This window comes from Falco rusticolus, chromosome Z, assembly GCF_015220075.1.
Source record: "Falco rusticolus isolate bFalRus1 chromosome Z, bFalRus1.pri, whole genome shotgun sequence".
In the NCBI taxonomy this organism is placed as follows: domain Eukaryota; kingdom Metazoa; phylum Chordata; class Aves; order Falconiformes; family Falconidae; genus Falco; species Falco rusticolus.
The window spans coordinates 49,575,282-49,596,581 of record NC_051210.1 but is presented as its reverse complement, the minus strand read 5'-3'; the positions used below and the strand labels follow the sequence as shown (position 1 = coordinate 49,596,581).

Here is a 21,300-nt window from a genome sequence, read left to right as displayed (position 1 = left end):
ATGGGACTTACATCCATTACCTCGCAACTCCTTGAGTCTACCAAAGAGAAGAGAAGAGCTCTGTTTTGCATCCCGTGGTACTGTTTGAAAAACTCCTATCAGGAAGAAACCAGCTTAAATACGGAAAGTGATTGAATTAGTAGTAATTAAATTCTTTAAAACTAAGTTTAATTTTGTTTTGTGGAGTTCTTTCTAAAAGAGATGCGTTGGAAAAAAGCATTTCTGTGGATTGTAACATTACACAGCATGTTTTATTTAGTATTTAGGCATGCTACTGAAGAATAGCCAATTCTTGCAATTTTATCAAAATCTCTTGATATTACAAGGTGGGAGTTTTTTACCGTACCTGCTTCCTGGAATTCTTGTGTTGATTTTCTTTTTGTCTAAAGAAGGTTTCATTTTTCATTTTTTTTTATGGTAGGTTTCAGAACAGGAAGAAGCAGCTTGAAAATACACACCTAACTCTCTCCAGCATAAAAAGGAAATCAAAAATAAATTATATTAATTCTAATATTTTAAACCAGTTCCCCAATATTCTGAATCTGAATTTATGACCTTCATATCTTTGAGGCTAGTAATACTAAGTGCTTCATATTAATATGCTGAGTTTCTATAGTGACTATCCTTTTCTGAAGCCATTCACCACGCACTAATTCAGCTATATATTGAGCTGAACAGAGTCAAGCTGCCCATGCATTGTCCTAGCTATGTCCAAATAGTCTGAAAGCCATTCTGTTTTAATTGAAAGCCTGTTGCAACATAAGGTAAGTTGCAAGCAACCTGATGAGCAGGTTCATTTCCTTTATTCCTATTTGTCCGCACCATATGACAACTTGGACAGAAGTTAAAGACCTGCAGTCTCCAGACAGTGTGGATAAAAATGTAGTGGTGTTAACTCTAGTACCATATCCAGTAGGCAACCTCTACAGATGCAAGCAAAACCCAGCAGGCCAATATATACAGGGCCAGAAGTCTTTAAAATCCACCTGTCCTACAAGTGACTTCCCTCTCTGCAGGATGACTGTCAGTCAGCAACACAGGTTTCCACACCCTCTCCAGCAGAAGGAATGTAAGACTTCAGGGTGCAATTCTGGCAAGATACATCATGAAGAATCCAGCAAGGCTGGATATAAACAGACATACCTTGCCTACTATAAAAGGTAAAAATGAAAGAAATGAAACAGATAATTCTTCTTCCATTTGCTAAAAAGATTATTACAGAAAAATTTACTGAAACTACTGTGCCAGTGGTGATGATGTTTCAGAATTTGACTAAAGAACAATTATAATTACACATTCTATTTCATTAGATGATCTCAAAGCACTTCATAAACATTAATTAACAACATCCAAGTATTAATTGGGATGATTAGAACATTTTGTAAAAGCCATGGGGGAGGAGAGAAATCAAGCTGAAGCACAAAGGACTCATGCAGCTAGTTAATATATTAGAGCCAGTAGACTAATACACGTTTCCTGGCTTCACCGTAAGTATTCAGAATTCTAGGACATGGTGCAAAATGACAACCAAATCACAGAAGATATTTCACCACAGAAAAAAACCCTAAATTTCTTAATTAAAATATAAGAGTTCATCTTCATTAGATTCAAAATGTACCTTGATAAGTAAAAGTGGGTTGTCTGTCTACATTCCACGCTGTGCTCTTACTGCCTAGAAGGCAGCATTAAGTGCTAATGACATTTACTCCTCCTAGTAAGAGTCACTCACACTTCACTGTTATTCCTTGTTATTGCTCAGGACAGGCACTAGCACCTCGTTGAAAGATCAGTGCTGCAAGGGAAAGAAGTCCTCTTGAGATCCTTTGGTCAACTGATGCTGGACAGATGACAAGTTTGATTCTCTGTGGCCCTTCCTGATTCCTAAGTGTCTGTGGGCCTAAATTTCAGAAGTGCTTGAAGCCAGTGCTGATACACAGACAATCAAAACCACCTCTATACTCAGAGCAAAAGGTGTCTAAACTAGGAATAATCTTAAATCCATTAGCGTGTCATGGTTTGGACTCCATACTTTCCAATTTAATTATTCTCCATTGATGTGTAGCTGAATGGTTAATATCACAACCTTATCACCTCCAGAGCCATGATTTGAATTCAGCCTAAGGTCCTCTCTGAAGAGAGTAGTCTATAAAAAGCAGAAGTTCTAATATCTGAGCTGTATGTTGTGAGAAGACTGATGTTAATTCCTTGGATTCTTGGCACAACTCTCTCCCCTCCACATGCAGACACACATTTCCCTGCAATCAATAGCTTTATGCCCTTTTGTTTTCTTTATTTTATAAGAGGTCACTGCATTTATTACAAGAAAATTGAGATGGACAGTAACCCCAAGACCCCATCCTCAACTCAATGGTTGTATTTCTTTGACATAGTGCTGGATATGTTCCGATACAGGTTTCAGCATGGCATTGTCAGCAAGAAAAAATATTTTCCAGGCTAGGAGGAAAGCTCTTCTCTCCCTTCCCCTCATTCACAATCAGTCTCAAAACCAGAGACTTTCAACACACACAAACATACACACTCAAAATCTATAAATAAAATTTATAGATTATTTAAGTAGGTGCATATATACACACACATATATACATATTTCATGGAAAAACTTCTGTGATCATAAACGGTTAATAGAAATTCAAACACATTCTGAAGCAAGAAAGCTGGAAATAGTTTCCTCCTTGGCTTACCTGCCAAGACCCAAGTTCAGGGCTGTGTTTCTCCTGCAATGCTTGATGGCATCACTCACACCTAAAACAGCCTAGGGAGTGAACTATTCCTCCCACCTCCTGCATCCCCCACTCTGCTTTAGGTGTTTGTGATTTCATCAGCTATCACAAGAGAAACACAGGACCATGAACTCAAGCCTTGGCAGGTGAAGAGATTTTCGGCTCCATTTTAGAAAGCAAGCACACACAGTCCCGGCATATGCCTGACAGACCTTCAGTAACAGCCATTTCCATGCTCTGCATCCCAGTAGCTGTGTCCAGCTGTGTGAAACTACATCAGTCAGTGGAATCACGGCTTCTCACCCCCAGTACTGTAAACAGTATACATTCCAGATAGGAGAAACACAGCTACACAAAAGTCTCTCTCGCGTGCTCCTTCTCTTTCTCTCTTTTTTTCCTTTTGGCCTTTGACAGCCAAAAATGTTTGCCATTAAAAAGGCCATCTTCGCATTTCTAAGCCATGGGAAATACTATGGTTATAAAGACTGACTATTTCATCGTAGTCATTAAGAACTAGCATCATGTATACCGCTGCTGATCACCAGGGGTTATACAGCCCTCTGCTTCATTACCCCTGCAAGATGCAAGACACAGAGCAGCAATAGCACAGCTCTCCAGCTGCACATATTCTGGAAATCCAAATGATCTTTGCATGTTACTGAGACATCTGTTGTCATGTAACTTGTCCTGGTGGCATTCAGAAGAGCCATCAAACTCTTTGGACATTATTTTTACTCTTTCTCAGTTCAAGTGCTAACGATCATGATAAATAAAGTCATGCAGTACTAGTGTGATTACTAGCATGTTACTATTAGAGGTATGGCACCAAAAAAGCAGGGAGATGAATACAGAGAATATAGATACAGAGGAAATCTGAAAGTACTTCACACCGCAGAACAAGTGGCACTGCTTTGCACAACTACCTCCACCCCCCATCCCCCCACCCCACCCCAAATGCTTCCCTCTGGCTCAGCTGTTGTGATGTTTCCTGTCTCCCTCTTCAGTCCTTAAAGGTTTATCTGAGCTTTTTCTATCCTCTGTTTAAAGCTGTCACAGGATAGTCACTCCTAGCTTAGTACAGCTAAGATGAATGCAAAAGAGCAAGAGGCATAGCAGAGAATCTCTGTTCCACAGAAGTGCAGGGGAGTCATGCTAAACTGGCTCACATGTGAGAAGAGAAACTCTTCCAGACAGTCACAGCTGCAAATATTAGCATGCAGTGATGTTGTGGGAAGAATGGAAAACTCAGGAGATGGACACCTCATCTAACACACCCTTTCCATCTCTTTGTGCTAAAGTGGCAAAATCAGAGAAGGAAGGGCAGTGAAATTGAGGTGAGGCTGAAAAGGGAAGATAAGCAAGAAAAATGGGGCAGGGGGGTGGGTGGGAGGCAATGGCAACAGAATATCAAAGTTGGAGCAGAAAGAGAGGGAGGAGTAAACAGACAGGCACAAAGAACAAGAAAAAGGCAAGGCACATACTAAAGAGACCCAGATTTAAATCCCATCTGTACTGAGAGAGTAGAAGTCTCGATAAATGTTACCCATCTTTGAGCCTTGGTCCCTCTGAGGGCCACTGTTGAAAAATAATGTCATAACAAAAGGATGCATGTTAGTGTTAAACAATAATTACAAGGGAGAAAAGAAAACACAAGAGAGAAATGTATCTAACAAGGCTGAAAGAGGTAAATAAAGCTGTAAAACGGTAACTCTCTGTTCATTATAAAGTAATTAAATGTGGGTGGAAGTTATGGGAGATACAACCTTACATGTGAAAGACATTGGTTGTACCTTGGCTTTGTTACAGTCTTCACCAGATAAACTTCTTAACCTTTATCTGCATCAGTTTTTCTATGCAAAAAATGGCCATACTACTCATAGAGACATAGAAAGACTAAGTAAATGCTGCTTAAAATGCATGGAAGTCCTCCAATGGTAACAGCTGAACAAGCTCAAAGTATTAATTAAGAGATTGACAAACAGACCAATGAGAAATGAGAAGCATTCTCAATTAAATAAATGCACAAATTTCACATGCAAAACATATTTTTTATTGTACTAATGGTGCATAATTGTCATCAAACTTTCACCGGGCTGCAAGACTAAACTTTTTTTTTTCCATCCATATCAGAATTCGATAGACTATTTCTCTTAATTTTCTTCATCATGAATAATAGAGCATACCAACACTTTAAAGGTGTTCTTGTTAGAAAAGAAAAAAACAGTAAATCAACTGATGGCACTTGGGAAAAAAAAATAAACCATGATAGAAACTTCACGTGACTTGTGATCATAGCAGACTACATTGAACTGAAAGTATATCATCACTACAATGACCTGACACCAGTTGTCTACCTTGGAAAAGCTGATCTCCTCAGAGCTGATGTTTGTTTGTTTTCTTTTTAATATTTTTAACTAAATAATTCTTTTTAATATTCCTTCCAATGGAGGCTGTTTGACAAGCTGTATAATTAAGTAGCCCTTGCACTTGGGCTCTGTAACAAAAGTTCAAATATCTTAAAAGGAGGCAAATGAGTACAGATTGGAAAACTGAGACTCTAGAGTCTCTAAAAGAGGTCAGACAGCAACAGAACCCATGCTTTTCTGAAATCCTCCACAGACAAGCCAATGGTGGGTAATATTTAATTTTAAGAACAGTAAAGCAATTTTCATCTGTGCATATGTTTAATATTTCACCTGCTTAGAAGGGATGAGGTACTAAGGGATTACTCAGAGAAAGAACAGAAAAGAAATTAAGAGCATTATTATTAAGGATGCTCGAATTTCTTTCTAAGGTCTCTCCCCAAATATCTTGACCTAATCTGGGGGTAAGAATGGTGTTCATGAACAATCTGGTTCCGGTAAACTAGGATAGCAAATGAAAACAACCCATTCCACCAAGAGCAACTATATTTTACAAAATTTGAGGAATTGTCAGTCAAGTATAACATCAATACGTGTGAGCATGTGATTTGAGAATGTATCTAACAAATTTTTATTTTAAAATTTCAGAAGTGGATTATTTAACCTGCACTATGTATTTCACAATTTGAATTAGTTTGTTTTAGTTAATGGGATGTTGTCTTTTGAGAAAATGTCTGAATTTCCTTCTGAGAGTTTATTCTTAGCTGACTTCAGTGACTGAAACAGCTGTTCTTGCTCAACAGTTGTTTTAGCCCTACAGAACCAGTGCTGCAATAGGAGGATAAACCACAGTCCCTCTTGATCATCATCTGAAGAGTTAACTAAATTCATAAAGTATGGATTGTGTTGGTGATCTGTGGGCAAAGAAGCACACAAGCCCAAGTCAGCAGTGGCAGAGGATGTCATTAATTTCAGATTTTTGTCTTACTTTTAAAACTAGCAGTCTTGACAGTGAAACCACAGAGGCAGGAAATGTATCACACTCCCATTTCCAGTCTTCCCAAAGCAGAAAATGTTATCTAATGATTTTGAATTTCTGCATTGATATTGCCACGGAAAAAAACTTCATTTAGGATTAGTCCAGTGCATGAACTTTTGTCAGTGAGTCACCTTTTGGGCCAATAGGCTACCCATACTCTTCCAGCTGGCTTTAGTTTTGATTTTGGTTTTATGGATTATTATTTTTTTATTGCTCATAGCTGTGAGTGGCACCAGAGAGTCTGGCAGCCAAGACACTGCCTATGAGCTACTGACTATAATCTACTCTTTTTGAGGGAACAATGGTAAAGAGTGGGAATCCTAGGTCTAGCCCCTTTGCCTGATTCTGCCAATTTTCTGTGCCTCTGCTTCCTAGTTTGCACTGTAAAGACAATATTTATTTTCCTCTTTTGCACTAAGGGAATACAACTATTTGATCACAAAACAGTTGAAAAAGTGTTGAGCTGTTACTCAAAACACTGAATCACTATTTGCAGAGTCAGTTTATGGCCACATGTCCTGTCATCTGCAGCTGGACCAGTGTAAAAGCTGAATGCCCCAGCTGTTCACTGCTAGTGGCATAATTGCTCTCTAGCCCCTTCCCCTCAGAATAATCAGAGTTAACTTGCATATGTTTAGCAGGAAGACTTTTCTACCCTGGCTTGTTTAGAGAGAACCTGGCTAGGGAGCGATTACACATGTAGCTACACTAGCAAATGGGCAGGGTAAAGCATTATCCTGGTGGTGGAGCAGAGGAGAACAGCTGGCAAAGTTACCTCTTCACTCAGCTCCGCTGGAACCAGAACAGGGCTGGAGACTTACTCACATCTGAGCTGTTCTTTATAGCAAAAGTAACTTCACCCTATCAATAGAGCCACTAATCACATCTATTTGAGTAGCAGGTGCAGAATCTGATCCAAAACAGCTACGGTTGTTGACAGAATTATTTCTCATCATGTAGAGAGAATTGTTGTGTTGGCCCTTCCCAAAAAGAAAACCTACAGGCTCACCAACAGCTCCACACCAAATACAATAACTTATTTCCTTGAGATAGGTACCAGATAAACAAGCCCAGAAACTGAAGTGCTCTGGATGCCCATGGAGCAGACACAGTCCAGGAAGCTTCCCTATGCAGTATGGCTTTTTTGGGGGATTACTTCTAAAGAGGAGAGAACAACTCCTTCTCCAAATCGTTAATCCTGTGAGCAATCTGGTGAGACTGCTGATCAAATTGTCACTCACTGACATGTCAAAGATAGGTATCTATTCACCAGAAACTAGGTTTATTGCACAGAGACCAGAGAAAGCTTGCCAGGTCTTAATGCCTTTCAGCCATTACTGGCAATGCTGTGACTGTGCCCAAATGCGAAAGGTGGTGTATCACATTACCTCGGCTGGCTTCAGGGTTCCTTCACTTCTTGTGCTCCATTAATGCATCCACCAAATGCAGCAATAAATACTGCATTTTTCTCTGTCCACTGCTTTTTAATTTGCTATTTAGAAATATTATTAGTCCAAATAAGGGTATTACAAATAATCCCACCCACCTTGCATCACTCCTACATAAATCGGAAAGGCACCGTTTCTCTTGTTTCTTGAGTGGAGCCAATGATGAGGTTTTTCTCAAAAGTTACTGAGAAAAAGTATTTTCTTTTTTCATGGGAAGAGGAGATTTGTTATGGATCTTGAACAGAAAAGAAAATATCTGGAAATACTAAAATAATTGATTTTGAAAGAATAAATCTGCCGTAAGATCCTTTTTTTTTTTCCCCCACCTTTCAGAAAACTCCATTTAGGGAAAATGTTTAAAAGTATTTTCACATTTACATCATGATTAAGAGAAAATTCAGCACAGATTGATGTCTCAGACCTTCCCAAGGCATAAACCACCAACTTTGTACCAGGTTGTAAAATCTCTTGTATACTGGAACCTGAACCAGGGTTAAGTATTCTGGGATCTGTCACAATCATTCCGTTTTCCTGTTCTGGTACTTTTCGTAGTCCTTGCAGAAGAGACTTAAGAGTACAAGGTCTGTACGTTCCAAGTAAGTTCTGTATTTCTGAGCAAGTGTTCCCAAAGCTACTAAACTTCCTTTGCCATTCATGCCCCTCCCCCCCCCAACCGCGATAACCATGATTTTGTCAAGTTACAAGTTAAAATTGTTATTTTTATCAGAACAGAAACAAACAAGCTAGTTTACTGGTTTATGCTTCTCTAACTATAGCATTATAGCAAATTTATACATTTTCCTAGACATATATATTTGTGTATTTGATGTACAATGAATATGTATGAATGTATGGTAAACTTCCCAGCACTGCCTGGACTAGGTTGTAACTTAGACAAGTTTGCACAAACAAGTTAAAAAAGAACTATATTTCCAGACTGAGAGTCAGATCTTTCTAAATTCACTGCATGACAGTCTACCAACAATACCATAACTCTGTGATATTCTGGATTGTTTATTTTGGTACTTGATACATCTAGTTCTGCTATAGGAGGCTCACAGCATTTTGTCAGAAGCTTTTTGTGTGGAAAAGCTGAGTTTGCATGCCTCAGACAATTCTGTGAAGAATTCCAGTTCTATAATGACAAGTTTCATGGAACAACACCTTTTGCTTGAAGGAGGCATTACCTGTAATTCTGTAGGTACTTTCACTGTTCTACTGTTATTACACTTTTCCTTTCAAATTTCCCTGCATGTGTCTCTTTTCTCCTTTTTATCAGATAGATGCAGTAGAGTTACTTTTGAAACAAGACCTTTTTATTATCATAGATTGGATTAATTTTCCAAAGATTTCTCTTCATATATGTTTTACTAAGCAGTTTCTGCTATATACTCAACTTCCTAGCTTTAATGGAAACAAAATGCATTTTTTTTTCCCATAGAAGTTTTGGAGGCTCCATCCTTGGAGCTATTCAAAAGCCATCCAGACATGGTCCTGGGCAATAAGCTCTAGGTGGTGCTGCCTGGCGACAGGGGTTGGACAAGATGAATCCCTTCTAACCTTGACCAGTCTGTGATTCTTTGAAGTTAGAGCTAAACTAACAGGCAGGCTTGACTACACTTACATAGGTCTTCATTCATCCACCAACACAATCCACAGCTGAGTGCTAACCAAGTCAATATGTGGCAAGACTGTAATGGTTGCCCTTAACTTCCATTGGTAATTGTTTTCTGTTAACTGACATAATATTCAATATATTGTTGTTGAATGTAGTAATGGTAAAATTCATGCCTTGCGGGCTACGATGTGATTGAGCTTTAGCCAGATAAACTGAACTCAGACCTGATGGTGTATTATAGGCCTTTACAGGTCACAATCTCATTCTGTATAAAACTCTTTGTAATTATATTACAATACATTCTTGCATATATGAAGATCATTCCAACAGATACTTAAAACAAAATCAATATGAGCCTGATTCTATGACCTTCCAAACAAGAAAACTACTGATTTCAGTAAGTTGTCTTGTCTGTAAGGGACACTGAATTACATTCTATACTTATAATATAATACACCTATTAATCACATTTTGTAAACAGCAATTTTCTGATGTTATATCTTAGAAAGGATGAATTTCTTTACATGTATGCCTCTGCAAATTTTATTTCTTCAGCCCTGTTGATCAGTAGCATTGAGAATCCAGGAATCTAAAATATGATGCAATATGCATACAATGCCATTACAGTACATATTTCTAATCTTTTTATTGATCTGTATCTAAATTACCTATTAAATGCAATACATATAAATACATATCCATCCATATATATAATAAAAAATCTGTAGATATCTACTGTTTAAATATAATGGGTATATACTTACATGTAAGTTTTAGACTGGTAATGGAAAAAAATTATTCTATTGTATTTGAATATGTGTAACATTCAGCTTTTACAAAATAGATGCCTGAGAGAATCCTAAAACAATTAAAGAGCTCCATTCTTTATATAGCCTCATAAGAATAATAGGATCTCATTATTAAAGTAATAACCTTATATTACGCTTTCTCTAGATCTGTTCTACAATTCAGAACACTTTTCTGTGAAAAAATCTGTGTATGGAGCATTTAAGAAAATATTTAAGAATGCAGAACATGAAGATTTCCATATAATTACATAAGGCTAATTTACTTCTTTCTCATGAAAGACAGTAAATTGAAGAGGAATTAAAAAATACAGTCAGAATTCCTCAGAGCAGGAATAAAGATTCCTGTATTTTCTGTATAGGGCCAAGCACGCTGTCATTGCCTAAGAAAGTAAAGAAATAAATCAGAAACTAGAATTTTTGAAGTTTTTCAGCCATGTCCACTTCAATAACTGGGTGACTTCTAGATGATGCAGAGCTCCCACAAAGTCAGTAGCAATTAACAGAACTAAGAAACATAGTATTAGATTCTTAATCAGAGATAGTCTATAAAATGTGATAACTCACTTTGGAACCCACAGATGATGAAATTCCTCAGATAAGCAACTATATGAATCCATGACCATACTCATAAAGCTAGCCTGTGCATCTCTTGTTTACTTATTTTATATTTTGTTTGCTTACCTTAACCAATCTGTATATAACATTTTATTTAAAGCCACCTTTTTGAAATGGCCTTATAAACAGGATTTTCCTGTTTATACATTATCCTGTAAGGATACTTCCCAACACAACCATGATCACAACTCCCATTTTATCTACACATTGTAAGATACTTTGCTAAAGAAGGAAATAAAAGATGAAGGAGCTGGTGACTTGGATCTTAGTTTCTTAAGTCAAACAGTAGCCCTTGAAAACCTGCCAGTTGCCTTTGACCAAATCAGGCATGCAGCTAGCTAACTTCAGTATTTGCAGTATTTAAGGTATTTCCTACAATAAGGGTAAGCAAGTACAAATAAATACTAACGGTACGAAGGAACGCGCATATTTTTAGCTTAGGAAAAATCAAGTATTTTATTTTGCCAACACCATCATTAGTCTTCAACATGCCACACTAAATTTACTCCATATCCTTCTACCTCTTTGGGTGCATGGTCACTAGTTAACTGGGTTTGGAAACATACTTTGCTTTATTTCCTACCTGAAGGATGTAGCCTCGAACGTAGTCTCGAAGTGTCCAGCCTAAGCCATGTAGAATATGCAACACCTCCTCTTGCTTCAGTACACTGAAGAGTCGGTCAAGTAGTATCTTCAGCCTCACAGGCACAGCCTGAGTACCGTAAAGCATCAGACTGCTGATGTCAAACACAACATTGGACTGCACAATCTCCACTTGGGTTGGGTGGTAGAGGTGTTGAGTACTAAGCTTGTCCAAGGCTGAAACAAAAGGAATTAAGTATAAGAGAAGAGCTAAAAGAAAAGACAAGAAAACTATCCCAAGGGATTATCTAAACATAATGAATTTGGCAGATGCACTTATTCTCCAGAGGAGTATCACGTGGATGATTCACAGAGTCATAGAATCACAGAATGGTTTGCATTGGAAGGGACCTTTAAATGTCATCTCATTCAGCCCCCCTGCAATAAGCAGGGCCATCTTCAACTAGATCAGGTTGCTCAGAGCCCCATCCAACCTAACCCTGAATGTTGCCTGGAATGGGGCAGCTACCACCTCTCTAGGCAACCTATTCCAGTGTTTCAACACCCTCATCGTAAAAAAACTTATTCCTTATATCTCATCTAATACAACTCTCTTTTAGTTTAAAATCATTACTCCTTGTCCTGTTGCTACAAAAAAAGTCTGTCCCCATCTTTCTTATAAGCCCCTTTAAGTACTGAAAGGCTCTCTCCCAGACCTTTCTCCTCTCCAGGCTGAGAAACCCCAACTCTCTCAGCCGGTCCTCATAATAGAGGTGTTCCAGCCCTCTGATCATTTTTGTGGCCCTCCTCCAGACTCACTCCAACAGGTCCATGTCTTTCCTGTGCTGAGGACTCCAGAGCTGGATGCAGTGCTCCATGTGGGGTCTCACCTCTCATAGCAGAGGGTGAAAACCACCTCCCTCGACCTTTTGGCCATGCTACTTTTCATGCAGCACAGAATACAGTTGGCTTTGTGGGCTCTGAACACACATTGTCAGCTCAAGTCCAGCTTTTCATCCATCAGTGTCCCCAAGTCCTTCTCCACAGGGCTGCTCTCAATTCCTCCATCTCCCAGCCTGTATTGATACTGTGGGTTGCCCTGACCCAGGTGCAGGACCTTGCACTTGGCCTTGTGGAATCTCATAATGTTCACATGGGCCCATCCCTCTGGATGGCATCCTGTCCCTCAGGCATGTTGACTGCACCACTCAGCTTGGTGTCATCGGCAATCTACTAAGGGTGTGCTCAGTCCCACTGTCTACGTCATTGACGAAGATACTAAACTGCACTGGTCCCAGTACTGACCCCTGAGAAAAACCACTCGTCATCGAGCGACTCTTTTTCACAGATGCAGGCCAAAACAGGCCTAGTTTCCAAAGGTCACAATTAACTGTGATTCCTACAGCAGAAGGGTGCTCAGCTGAGCCCCAGAGACTACAATATTCATAAAGAAATTACAGAAAATTTATGGTTAACTGATGACCAAAACTGAAGGTAAGCAAAATTGATTTGGACTCTTAAAGGTTTGAGATTTAACCTCTAGGGGGAAAAAACCAAACAGATACACTCTGAACTCCAGCCTTTTAAAAACATTAAAACTTACTCCCCTGATTTACCATAAATTCTGTCAAGAATTCTCTGCTACTTGAGCAGGTTAGTTTGTTTTACCCTTCTGTGTGAATTTCATGTTATTCACTGTGATGTGAATAGAGATGAGGGGAGGGGAGGTTTGCAGAATGAAGGTAACTTATCCCCTTGTGAAGTTAAATATGATGGAATTGCACATGACATCACACACTTTACTGAGTATCAATGTTTAAATTGAATTTTCTTTCCATTTTATGGACTATGTTGCAGCACCTAAGCTTCTCACTGCTTTTTTAAAACAAAACTTTCTGAGCATTTAAAATAATTTTATAGGGACTTCTCCTCTACTTTGGTTTCTTCGTGGCTTATGGTCACTGGAGAGTTCATGTACTCTTGATAAATTGCTTTCTTACATCCAGAGCGCAAAGGCCCTTATCATTTACTCGCTGGCTTCATTCAACACATTTACTCCAAGGAATACTTTGTCAAAGAGTTCTGGTTTCCTCATACTTCACTTCTTGCAACTGATTTGTCTGATCTTTCCTATTCTAGTGATTAAGTCAACTTTGAATAAATAGCTTTAAATATTAATTTAACGTTCAAAAAAGATAAGGAATTGGCAAGCCTAGGGACTGCAGTCCTATGTCTCTCCACAGGACATTTATACTGCAGAATGTGAAGGGTGCAATTTTTCTTCTAAAAGCTCTTCTTCCAAAGAACTTCAGCTATACAGGCTTCATCATGTGGGACTGAATGTGGGACTTTTTTATTTACAAGGTCTAATGAATGGGATTTGCTTAAAGATGAACCAGGTCAAGTACTCCCCACACACACACTTCCCCCTTCCCCCCCCCCCCCCCCTTTATGTATGGTATTTTTGTAACATGGTTATTTTGCTACTACCATAACAGATGTGTCATCAAAGTACTCAGGTGGAAAGGCTAGAAAATTGATTTTGTTAGTGTGCAGGTTGTGCTGCATATATATGTGTACCTGGGGGGGCAGACCAACCATTTGGAAGGAGTAAAATACAATAAAATGCTAATATTAAAAAAAAAATACTACTAATACTTGCCATAAGAATGCTGTAAATAATATTAGTGTTAACAGATGTAACACCTTCTACCAGACAAAATAATTAAGTAGATCTGGATCATTTTGAGCTTTCCACCTTCAGTCTTGCAGAATGAGATAGGGTCCGAAGAAGTTAACTGCCTTCTCCAAGTTCATACAAATTCAGACTGGATTAAAGACATGAATGAATGTTTTCTGAATACTCAATGCTTTTTAATCACTGTATCATACTGTACTGCTCATACATCTTAATATTTGTCTTTGTTTCTCTTTACTTAAGAGTAAAACCTATGGCTGCAGTGACGAAAAGGAAGTTCCTCCAGCTAAAGAAGACTTGGCTTGCTGAAGATTTTAAGGTCATGATTCTACTTTGGCCCAAGACAGAATGACTGTAAGATGTTTTTATCTAAAGACTATTGAATGAGTTATAAAACTACTAACTAGAATGAGATGACAAAACTCTGTGGACATTTACCCACTTCATGTAATTTGACCACTCTGAGGATAATAGCTTTGGAAAGGCCTAGCTGAAACAGAAGTGAAAACAAGAAATACTAAAAAGGTCCTTTTAAATTGCTAAACACACTCTTTGACCAATGGACAGAAATTTTCACAAGCTATCCTGTACTATTCCATTTATCCGCAACATTTGTTTCAAGTAAAATTATCTATACACGACCACTTCTCAAAACACACACACAGACAAATAAGAATTAGTCTGCTGCTGAATTAACATTTCAAGTGACAGTGAAATTATCTCCAATTTTGATTTGTGGTCTTATTCTGCACATTATGTAATAAACAAATAAGCAGTGAATTTCATCCTTTTGAAGTACAAGTCAGGATACGCACAGAAATGTGTAACTTACAACACAACAAAGCATGCATTTTTGCATGGGTGTGTAAGAACATTTGCAAACTGAAGACAGACCTCATGATACCGCAAAAAAAAAAAAAAAAAAAAAAATTCTACATTAAGAGAAAGGAAATGCACTTGCACCCATATGAGAAATAATAGCATGGAAACATCTGACATTCTATCAGATCATCGATTATTGAACCCCCTTGCACTTGGCAGGAGGATGAAACTTTTCACTATTTGTAATTTGTTCTTTTTTCTTTAAAAGAGATTGCTAAAGGAAACAGTTGACAGAAGTTGCTTTCTGTAGTACTTCTGATTTCTCCTCTGGTATCATTAGTGAACTAATGCCAGTGTTTTAGGTGGATTCAAGAAGCCATTTATGTTGTTAGACACATACTTTTTTCAAATAAGAGATAAAAGAAGGACTTGAGTGTCACTGTTGGGTTTTCTGTAAGGACAAGAGTACTAACTTTAGCCTTCTTGCCAAATCTCACAAAAAATTCCTGAATTGCCCATCTGATTTCATGTGAATAATGCATTCCTCACATTTCTGTGCTAAACTATTGGTTCAATTCCTATATGCTAATGAACAATGCTGTTTCTCAGGTGAATACATTCAACAGTATCTGCAGCAGTGTATGATTTCACAAGTGCTTAGAAGACTTCAAGACGAAACATGCAATATAAAAGAATGAGTTTTATCATACCAGCAAAATGACATAAACAGATGTGTCCTTATTAAGATATCAGTGACTGAATATCATAAGCCATGCATTAAAAGTCCCTTCCTGGTGCAGCATGAGGTATTCACGCTTCTTTCAGTGCACTCAAAAGTTCACCCAGAAAAGTCTTAACATGTTTGTGACTTTTTGGTTGTAACCTGCACAATCTTTTCTGAAAACATGACTATGTTGGTTTCCACTAAGTGCTTAAATTAAGAAGGTTACCTTTTAATAGCATATTCAATTCTTAGGACTGCCCTGATAGCCTGATATTCTTTACTTCAGTGTGAGTGAAAAGCTGTTCACTGACAGAGGAAAAAGAGATCTAACGAATCTTAAAATCATATACTTAGGAATTTTGTGGAACATCCTAAAAAGGTCCTTGTGTTTTACTACAACAGCATACAGCTAAGTAGTATTTCCATGGTAAATTCTAAATTTCAAGTACTTCTTTCAGGAATTTTAACTTTTGTAAAAGGGGGGCAAAAAAGGATGACAAAGAAGTAGAAGACGTTAAAGAAGATTGTCTTCAACACCCAAAATGACTGATTGGATAATTAGTACATGAATTAGGAAATTTTCAGCACTGGTTTTCTTATCTAACTCTGAAATTAGCAAAGATAGAAGTAGAAAGAAAATCTTTCATTTCATCTATACTGTAGCTATTTCATGGGTCCCACGGACCTTAGACCCCTTCATTCCCAATGTGCAGTAGGCAAGGTAAACCAAAGCCAAAGCCATGCTTTTTTTTTAAAGAAAAGCATTCCATTTTTGTTGAGCAAAAGAAATAGAAGTATGCAGTGATTAATTTTGTATTTTAGAGGTCTCATTCTTTTTTTAATAGTTACAATGAAAGCATGACATTTTGCCTTTACTGAATATAAAAGAATTTAAAATATCTTAGTTTTCAATGTAATCGGGTTTGTAAAAACACATACCTCTTGCCAATTTCCTGGTCCTAGATAAGTATTTAGGTATCATAGAGAGGGATGAAAAGGTCTAGTGAAACCCTTTCTCTCAGCTGATTTGCCTGGCTGTGTATCTCAGAACACCACAAAGAAGTCCATAGGTTGGAATATACAGGTCATTATGGAACTCTTTCCATTTCAGTTTTACATTTGGGCTCTGAAATAGTCCCACTCCAGATTTTCTTGCATGCTCTCTAGCCGGTTCTCTAACTTACCAAAAAGGTATACAGTTGGAGTACATACACACACAGACACGTGACAATATAGAATTTTATAAATGTCATCATCTTTTAGGTTTGTTCAAGGGTCAACAGGAAAACGGAGGGGGGGGTGGGGTGGGGGGGTGGGGGTGGGAAGGTAGTCTGTGTCCAAACAATAACAAAAACAACAAAGAGCTTTCCAGAGGTATTTTTTTTTAAATCTAAATAACAAGGCCACTTTCTGCAGCAAGAAAAACTGAAATTGGCAGACAGATCAAATATAAAATACCAACTTAAAAGGATTCCATAACACTTCTGCAACAACTGCCTGTCAAGTATGGTAAAGCAGATACAGTATTATTAATGGCAATGTGGAGCGCTGTAGTTTGCTGTTGATTGTAGTAGTGAATATACACAGCTTCACATTTTTGGAGTTCAAGATTTTCTTTTTTTTCCATTAATGACAGAAAAAGAAGTAACAAATCCTTTCAAGAATAGAAAGTAGCTTATGAATGACTAAAATGCTGCAGGGACAGACAAACTACTGCAGTCATAAGAGGTGGTCTAAGCTAGCCTTCCTCAGGATGGAGATTTATTACCACCTGTAACATGGTGCCATTTTGTAGGTGGAAAAAATTGCTCCTCAAAAATATTATGCTTAGAAGATGACTAAGGACAAGAAAACTTGCCAGTGTCCACTGAATGGCTCAAATATTTTTATGGTGTAGGAAATTACTCCATTCATCCCTGGAACAAGGGCAGAGAGCATGGGACATTAACATTTATATGGGTGGGTGAACATCCTGAAGCGGTCTGGGTATAAGTTCCAGCTACAACATGGGATCCTTTGGTGATCTCCATTTCAGTTCTGTCTTCACCCCTTTCACAATTTAATCCAGATAGAAATGTTCTCTAAGACGTTGTAGATTTCAAAAGATTATAGAAGGCAAGTAAGTAAAGCATATTCTGATTCACAGGCGAAACCAACTTTTCCTTGTGCTTTTTACTGTATTTAAAAGATAATAATGGAAACCATTTGCCAAATGCATTTAGTCTCTGACAGAGGGACACATATGTGATCTTCTAATTTACAGCTTGCATGTACAGATGTTCACACTTAGTAAAAGGATTCTTAATAGCATTTTAAAATTAAACATGTGTTGATAATAGGTGTTTCAACCCCAAACAACACAGCAACTAAACTGATAAATGTCTTCATGCCTCACCATGCCTCATGCTCTTAACAACATTTTTATAACAGATCAAAAAAAACCCCCAGCACTTCAGTTGCATGTACACAAAATAAATGTTATTAAAAAAAGTCTGAATGAAAACTTTCATTAATTTTTCTGTCTATGATCTTACTCCAAGTTGAAACATTTAGATTGCTACTAGGTTCATGTAGCCGAAAGCAGAACCACAGTTTGTTCACAGACGTTGCTTGCTGTCTGCAATTTTTTTTATCCCTTTGCAAAACTTTGAACCCCATCCAGCTTTGACACACTGCCTCTTCAGTTAATAACTATCAAGTTTCCCCTTGTCTCCTGTCTACTTTTCTTTGAGGCAATTGCGCACTCAGCACCCTGAGATAATAACACGCATCTATAAGATAAAAGCAATGGCATTAATGTAATTGTCTGCCTTTCTCTCTTTAGTCTAATCTTTTTTTTCCTTCAGTTTTGACTGCCTCTGTGACACCTGTTTTTGTCTCCTCTGATCCTACGACAGGTTTTCCGCTGACAAGGTTTTTGCCTGACAGAGATTCTGCCAGACAAGAACATAATAAAATATGAAGAACTGCTTGTCAGAGTTTCTGCCAATGCTCACATGAAATAGGGGGAAAAAAATATCCTGACTTTTCTTTTTAAAGGGGCCCTGTGCTGGTCGCTTTTGGCCTGTCAGGAAAACAGCCTTCCTGGCCAATTCCTGCAAGCCAAACAGGTGTTTTCTTTTATTTTTTCTTTCTATACAAAAAAACCCCTTTTACTTCGATAGTAGAAAACATGATTGCAGATTAAAAAAAAGAACAAAAAAAAAACCCAAAAGGCTTTCTCCTAAAAAAGAAGGTTAGACCTGACTTTGGGTAGTGGTACCTCATGAGCATGTGTTTAATTCAGAACTGACCTCATAAATAAATAAATAAACAAACAAACAAACAAACAAACAGGTTTTTTCTTCCTCCTCCTTGTTGATAACTAAAGTGTTCAAAGGGACAAGCTGTAAAGGATCTTCGTTCCTACTTCTCAGGAAAACATCTGGGCTACTACACACTTCCTGCATGGACATGCTGCATTAATGAATCCACCTGACTATGGGGACCATGGTATGAAGATGAGACAGAGCCTCTTTTCTGTGGGATTTGGGCCTTGCAGTCCTCCTCTGTCAGTGGGTGCATTTGTGCCTAAGTAAGGGATGACTTCAGCCCTGATGGAGACAGACATTATATCAATCATGTATGTGAGCATCTGAACACACAGCTGCTTTTGTGTGTGTTGCCATCATCTGTCACCTTTGCTAAAGACAGCAGCTATTGATCAGTCCCTAGTGTCATGAGCCTGAGTTCACCGACTGGTCTTCACTGCACTGACCACCTTCTCCAGAGACCCCTCCCCTAGATTCTCAGTCCATGCCAGTCCATCTCAGTCCCTACTGAAGCTCAGGCCTGGAGCTTCATTCCCTATCTAAGGTACATTGTAGGTGTGCCCGTCTGTAGTCCTGTCTTCCAGATGACCCTCAGACCCATGTTACAGCCTGGTCCTCAGCTCTGTCTCTGGCCCCCACTTCTTTTGTTCCTGATTGGAGCCCCTGGATGGACCCCTGACCTGGCTCATTCCCTTGTCATGCCTGAGGTTGTCAACGGACCCAGTTACTAGCACCTGGTTCTGTCTGCCCCGATCAGACCTCAAGGAACTGTGCCCATGGTACATGCACGGCTAGTGCTGGAGTTGCGCTTGACTGCTGGCTCAGACTTCTTTGCTAGGCAGCTCCACTTTTGCCGCTCCTTGAAACAGAGATAGATGGTGTCATTGCTGAAACATAAAAGTTATAGTGGAAGCCACTAAATTAACGTATCTTTTTCTATTACCTAGTCATTCATCCTCAGTCTTCCCTATCTCTTGTCTCCAAAGCCACATGCCTCCTTCCTATCAGCCATTAACACCTTCTCAAAAATATTTTCTCCCTTAATAACGGTGAGATAGGAGTTAATATGTGTCTTAATGGTCCTAATACCATCTGGTTGACATATTATACAGAGTGAGACAGAAGCACATTTGGGAGTCCTGAATTGTGGTCTGGATCTGGAGGATTTCCATCTTAATCCAAATGCACCTTGAATTTCACTGTGATCCACAGTTTCACAGGTTGGAAGGAATTTCTGTAGACTGATGCAGCCTTCTACTGAAAGCAGGACCTCAGATTAGGTTATCTCTGGCCCTGTGAAGCTGAGTCTTTGATATTTATAGTGGGGGAAATTCCACCACTTCTCTAGGCATCCTATCTTTTATGCAGCTTTGAAAACTAATGAAAATACAGCAGGCACTGCTCACCTGTTAACATCATTCTGTTTGGATGGAGTACTGCATTGTAGAGGCATCTCACAAAGGCAAGTTTCAGTCTGGGGTATAACTCTGGTTCAAGACTATGAAATGCTCTCCCACATTTGCTAAATCAACTCACTTTTCCCAGGAAAGCCTGCTGACTTAGAGCTGTTGACAGCTGAAGATGTTCAGACCCTGGGAAGACTGGTTCATACAGCTAGTTGTACCATTCATAAAGATCAATTTTTCCAACCCCAGTTCATGTACTGTGACCATTTCACAAAGCTCTTGTTAAATATACTTCAGAAAAAATGACTGTAATCAATTAGAATATAATTAGAGATGTCTTTGAGACTCATGTTATACATTTCTTGTATTATCTTTTCTATTTCTAAAATCCAGATGGAAATGGTATAATAAAGTAGCACTATTGTCTGCTAAATTAATCTGGGGCAAGTTTCCTCATAATGCTACAGCTCAAATTTAAATTCTTCCTATTCTTCCTAGTAGGTATAAAAAAAAAAAAAAAAGAGAGAGAGAAAGAAAAAAAGACAAGTTTTTCCATTGAATTTCACATTTGCAAAACAGAAAGCAGAGGTAAATCTACCCATGGTATTAGCATTACTTTGTAACATCTGAAAGCAGTATGATTTTTTTATTCTTGCAGTCAAATCCCGGTTTAACCTTACGAAGCTATATGGAATGGAGCGGTAGGGTTTGTTTCATTTAGAGCTCTTTCAATTTGTGTTCTGCTTAACCTAGTGAACTCTAGTTAATTAAGATGTTCCTATAAACAATTAAGCTTCTTGTAGGATCGTTAAGAAGATATAAAAATTTATGATGTAATAAAGTGTAATAAAATGATAAAGTGGTTAGCACATCACAGCAATTTATGTGCAGCAGCATAGGTGTTAAAAGAGACAAGTAAGCAGGTACTGTCACCTAAACAGCCTGGAGAATTGTGGATGAATGTTGCAGAAGTCCATCATTGCTGCTCCAGAAACACGTTGGTAATTTGCACTCTCAGGTCCCACAGAATTTATCCTGCTCATCTGGGAATCAAGAAGCAAGCACAGTTTTGCTCCTGCCTGAAGCTTTGCCTTGTAGTGAACTTCTTAGCACCACACTTAAGG

The 21,300-nt window shown here is 38.4% G+C and overlaps 1 protein-coding gene across 1 annotated transcript in view; it reads right to left on the bottom strand.

Annotated features, from left to right (window-relative positions):
• BNC2 (basonuclin 2) overlaps positions 1–21,300 on the bottom strand; it is a 226,529-nt gene that overhangs the window by 86,871 nt on the left and 118,358 nt on the right. Inside the window, exon 3 of the mRNA XM_037373711.1 lies at positions 11,217–11,452. Coding sequence (XP_037229608.1) covers positions 11,217–11,452 — 236 coding nt within the window. The remainder of the gene's footprint in view (positions 1–11,216; positions 11,453–21,300) is intronic.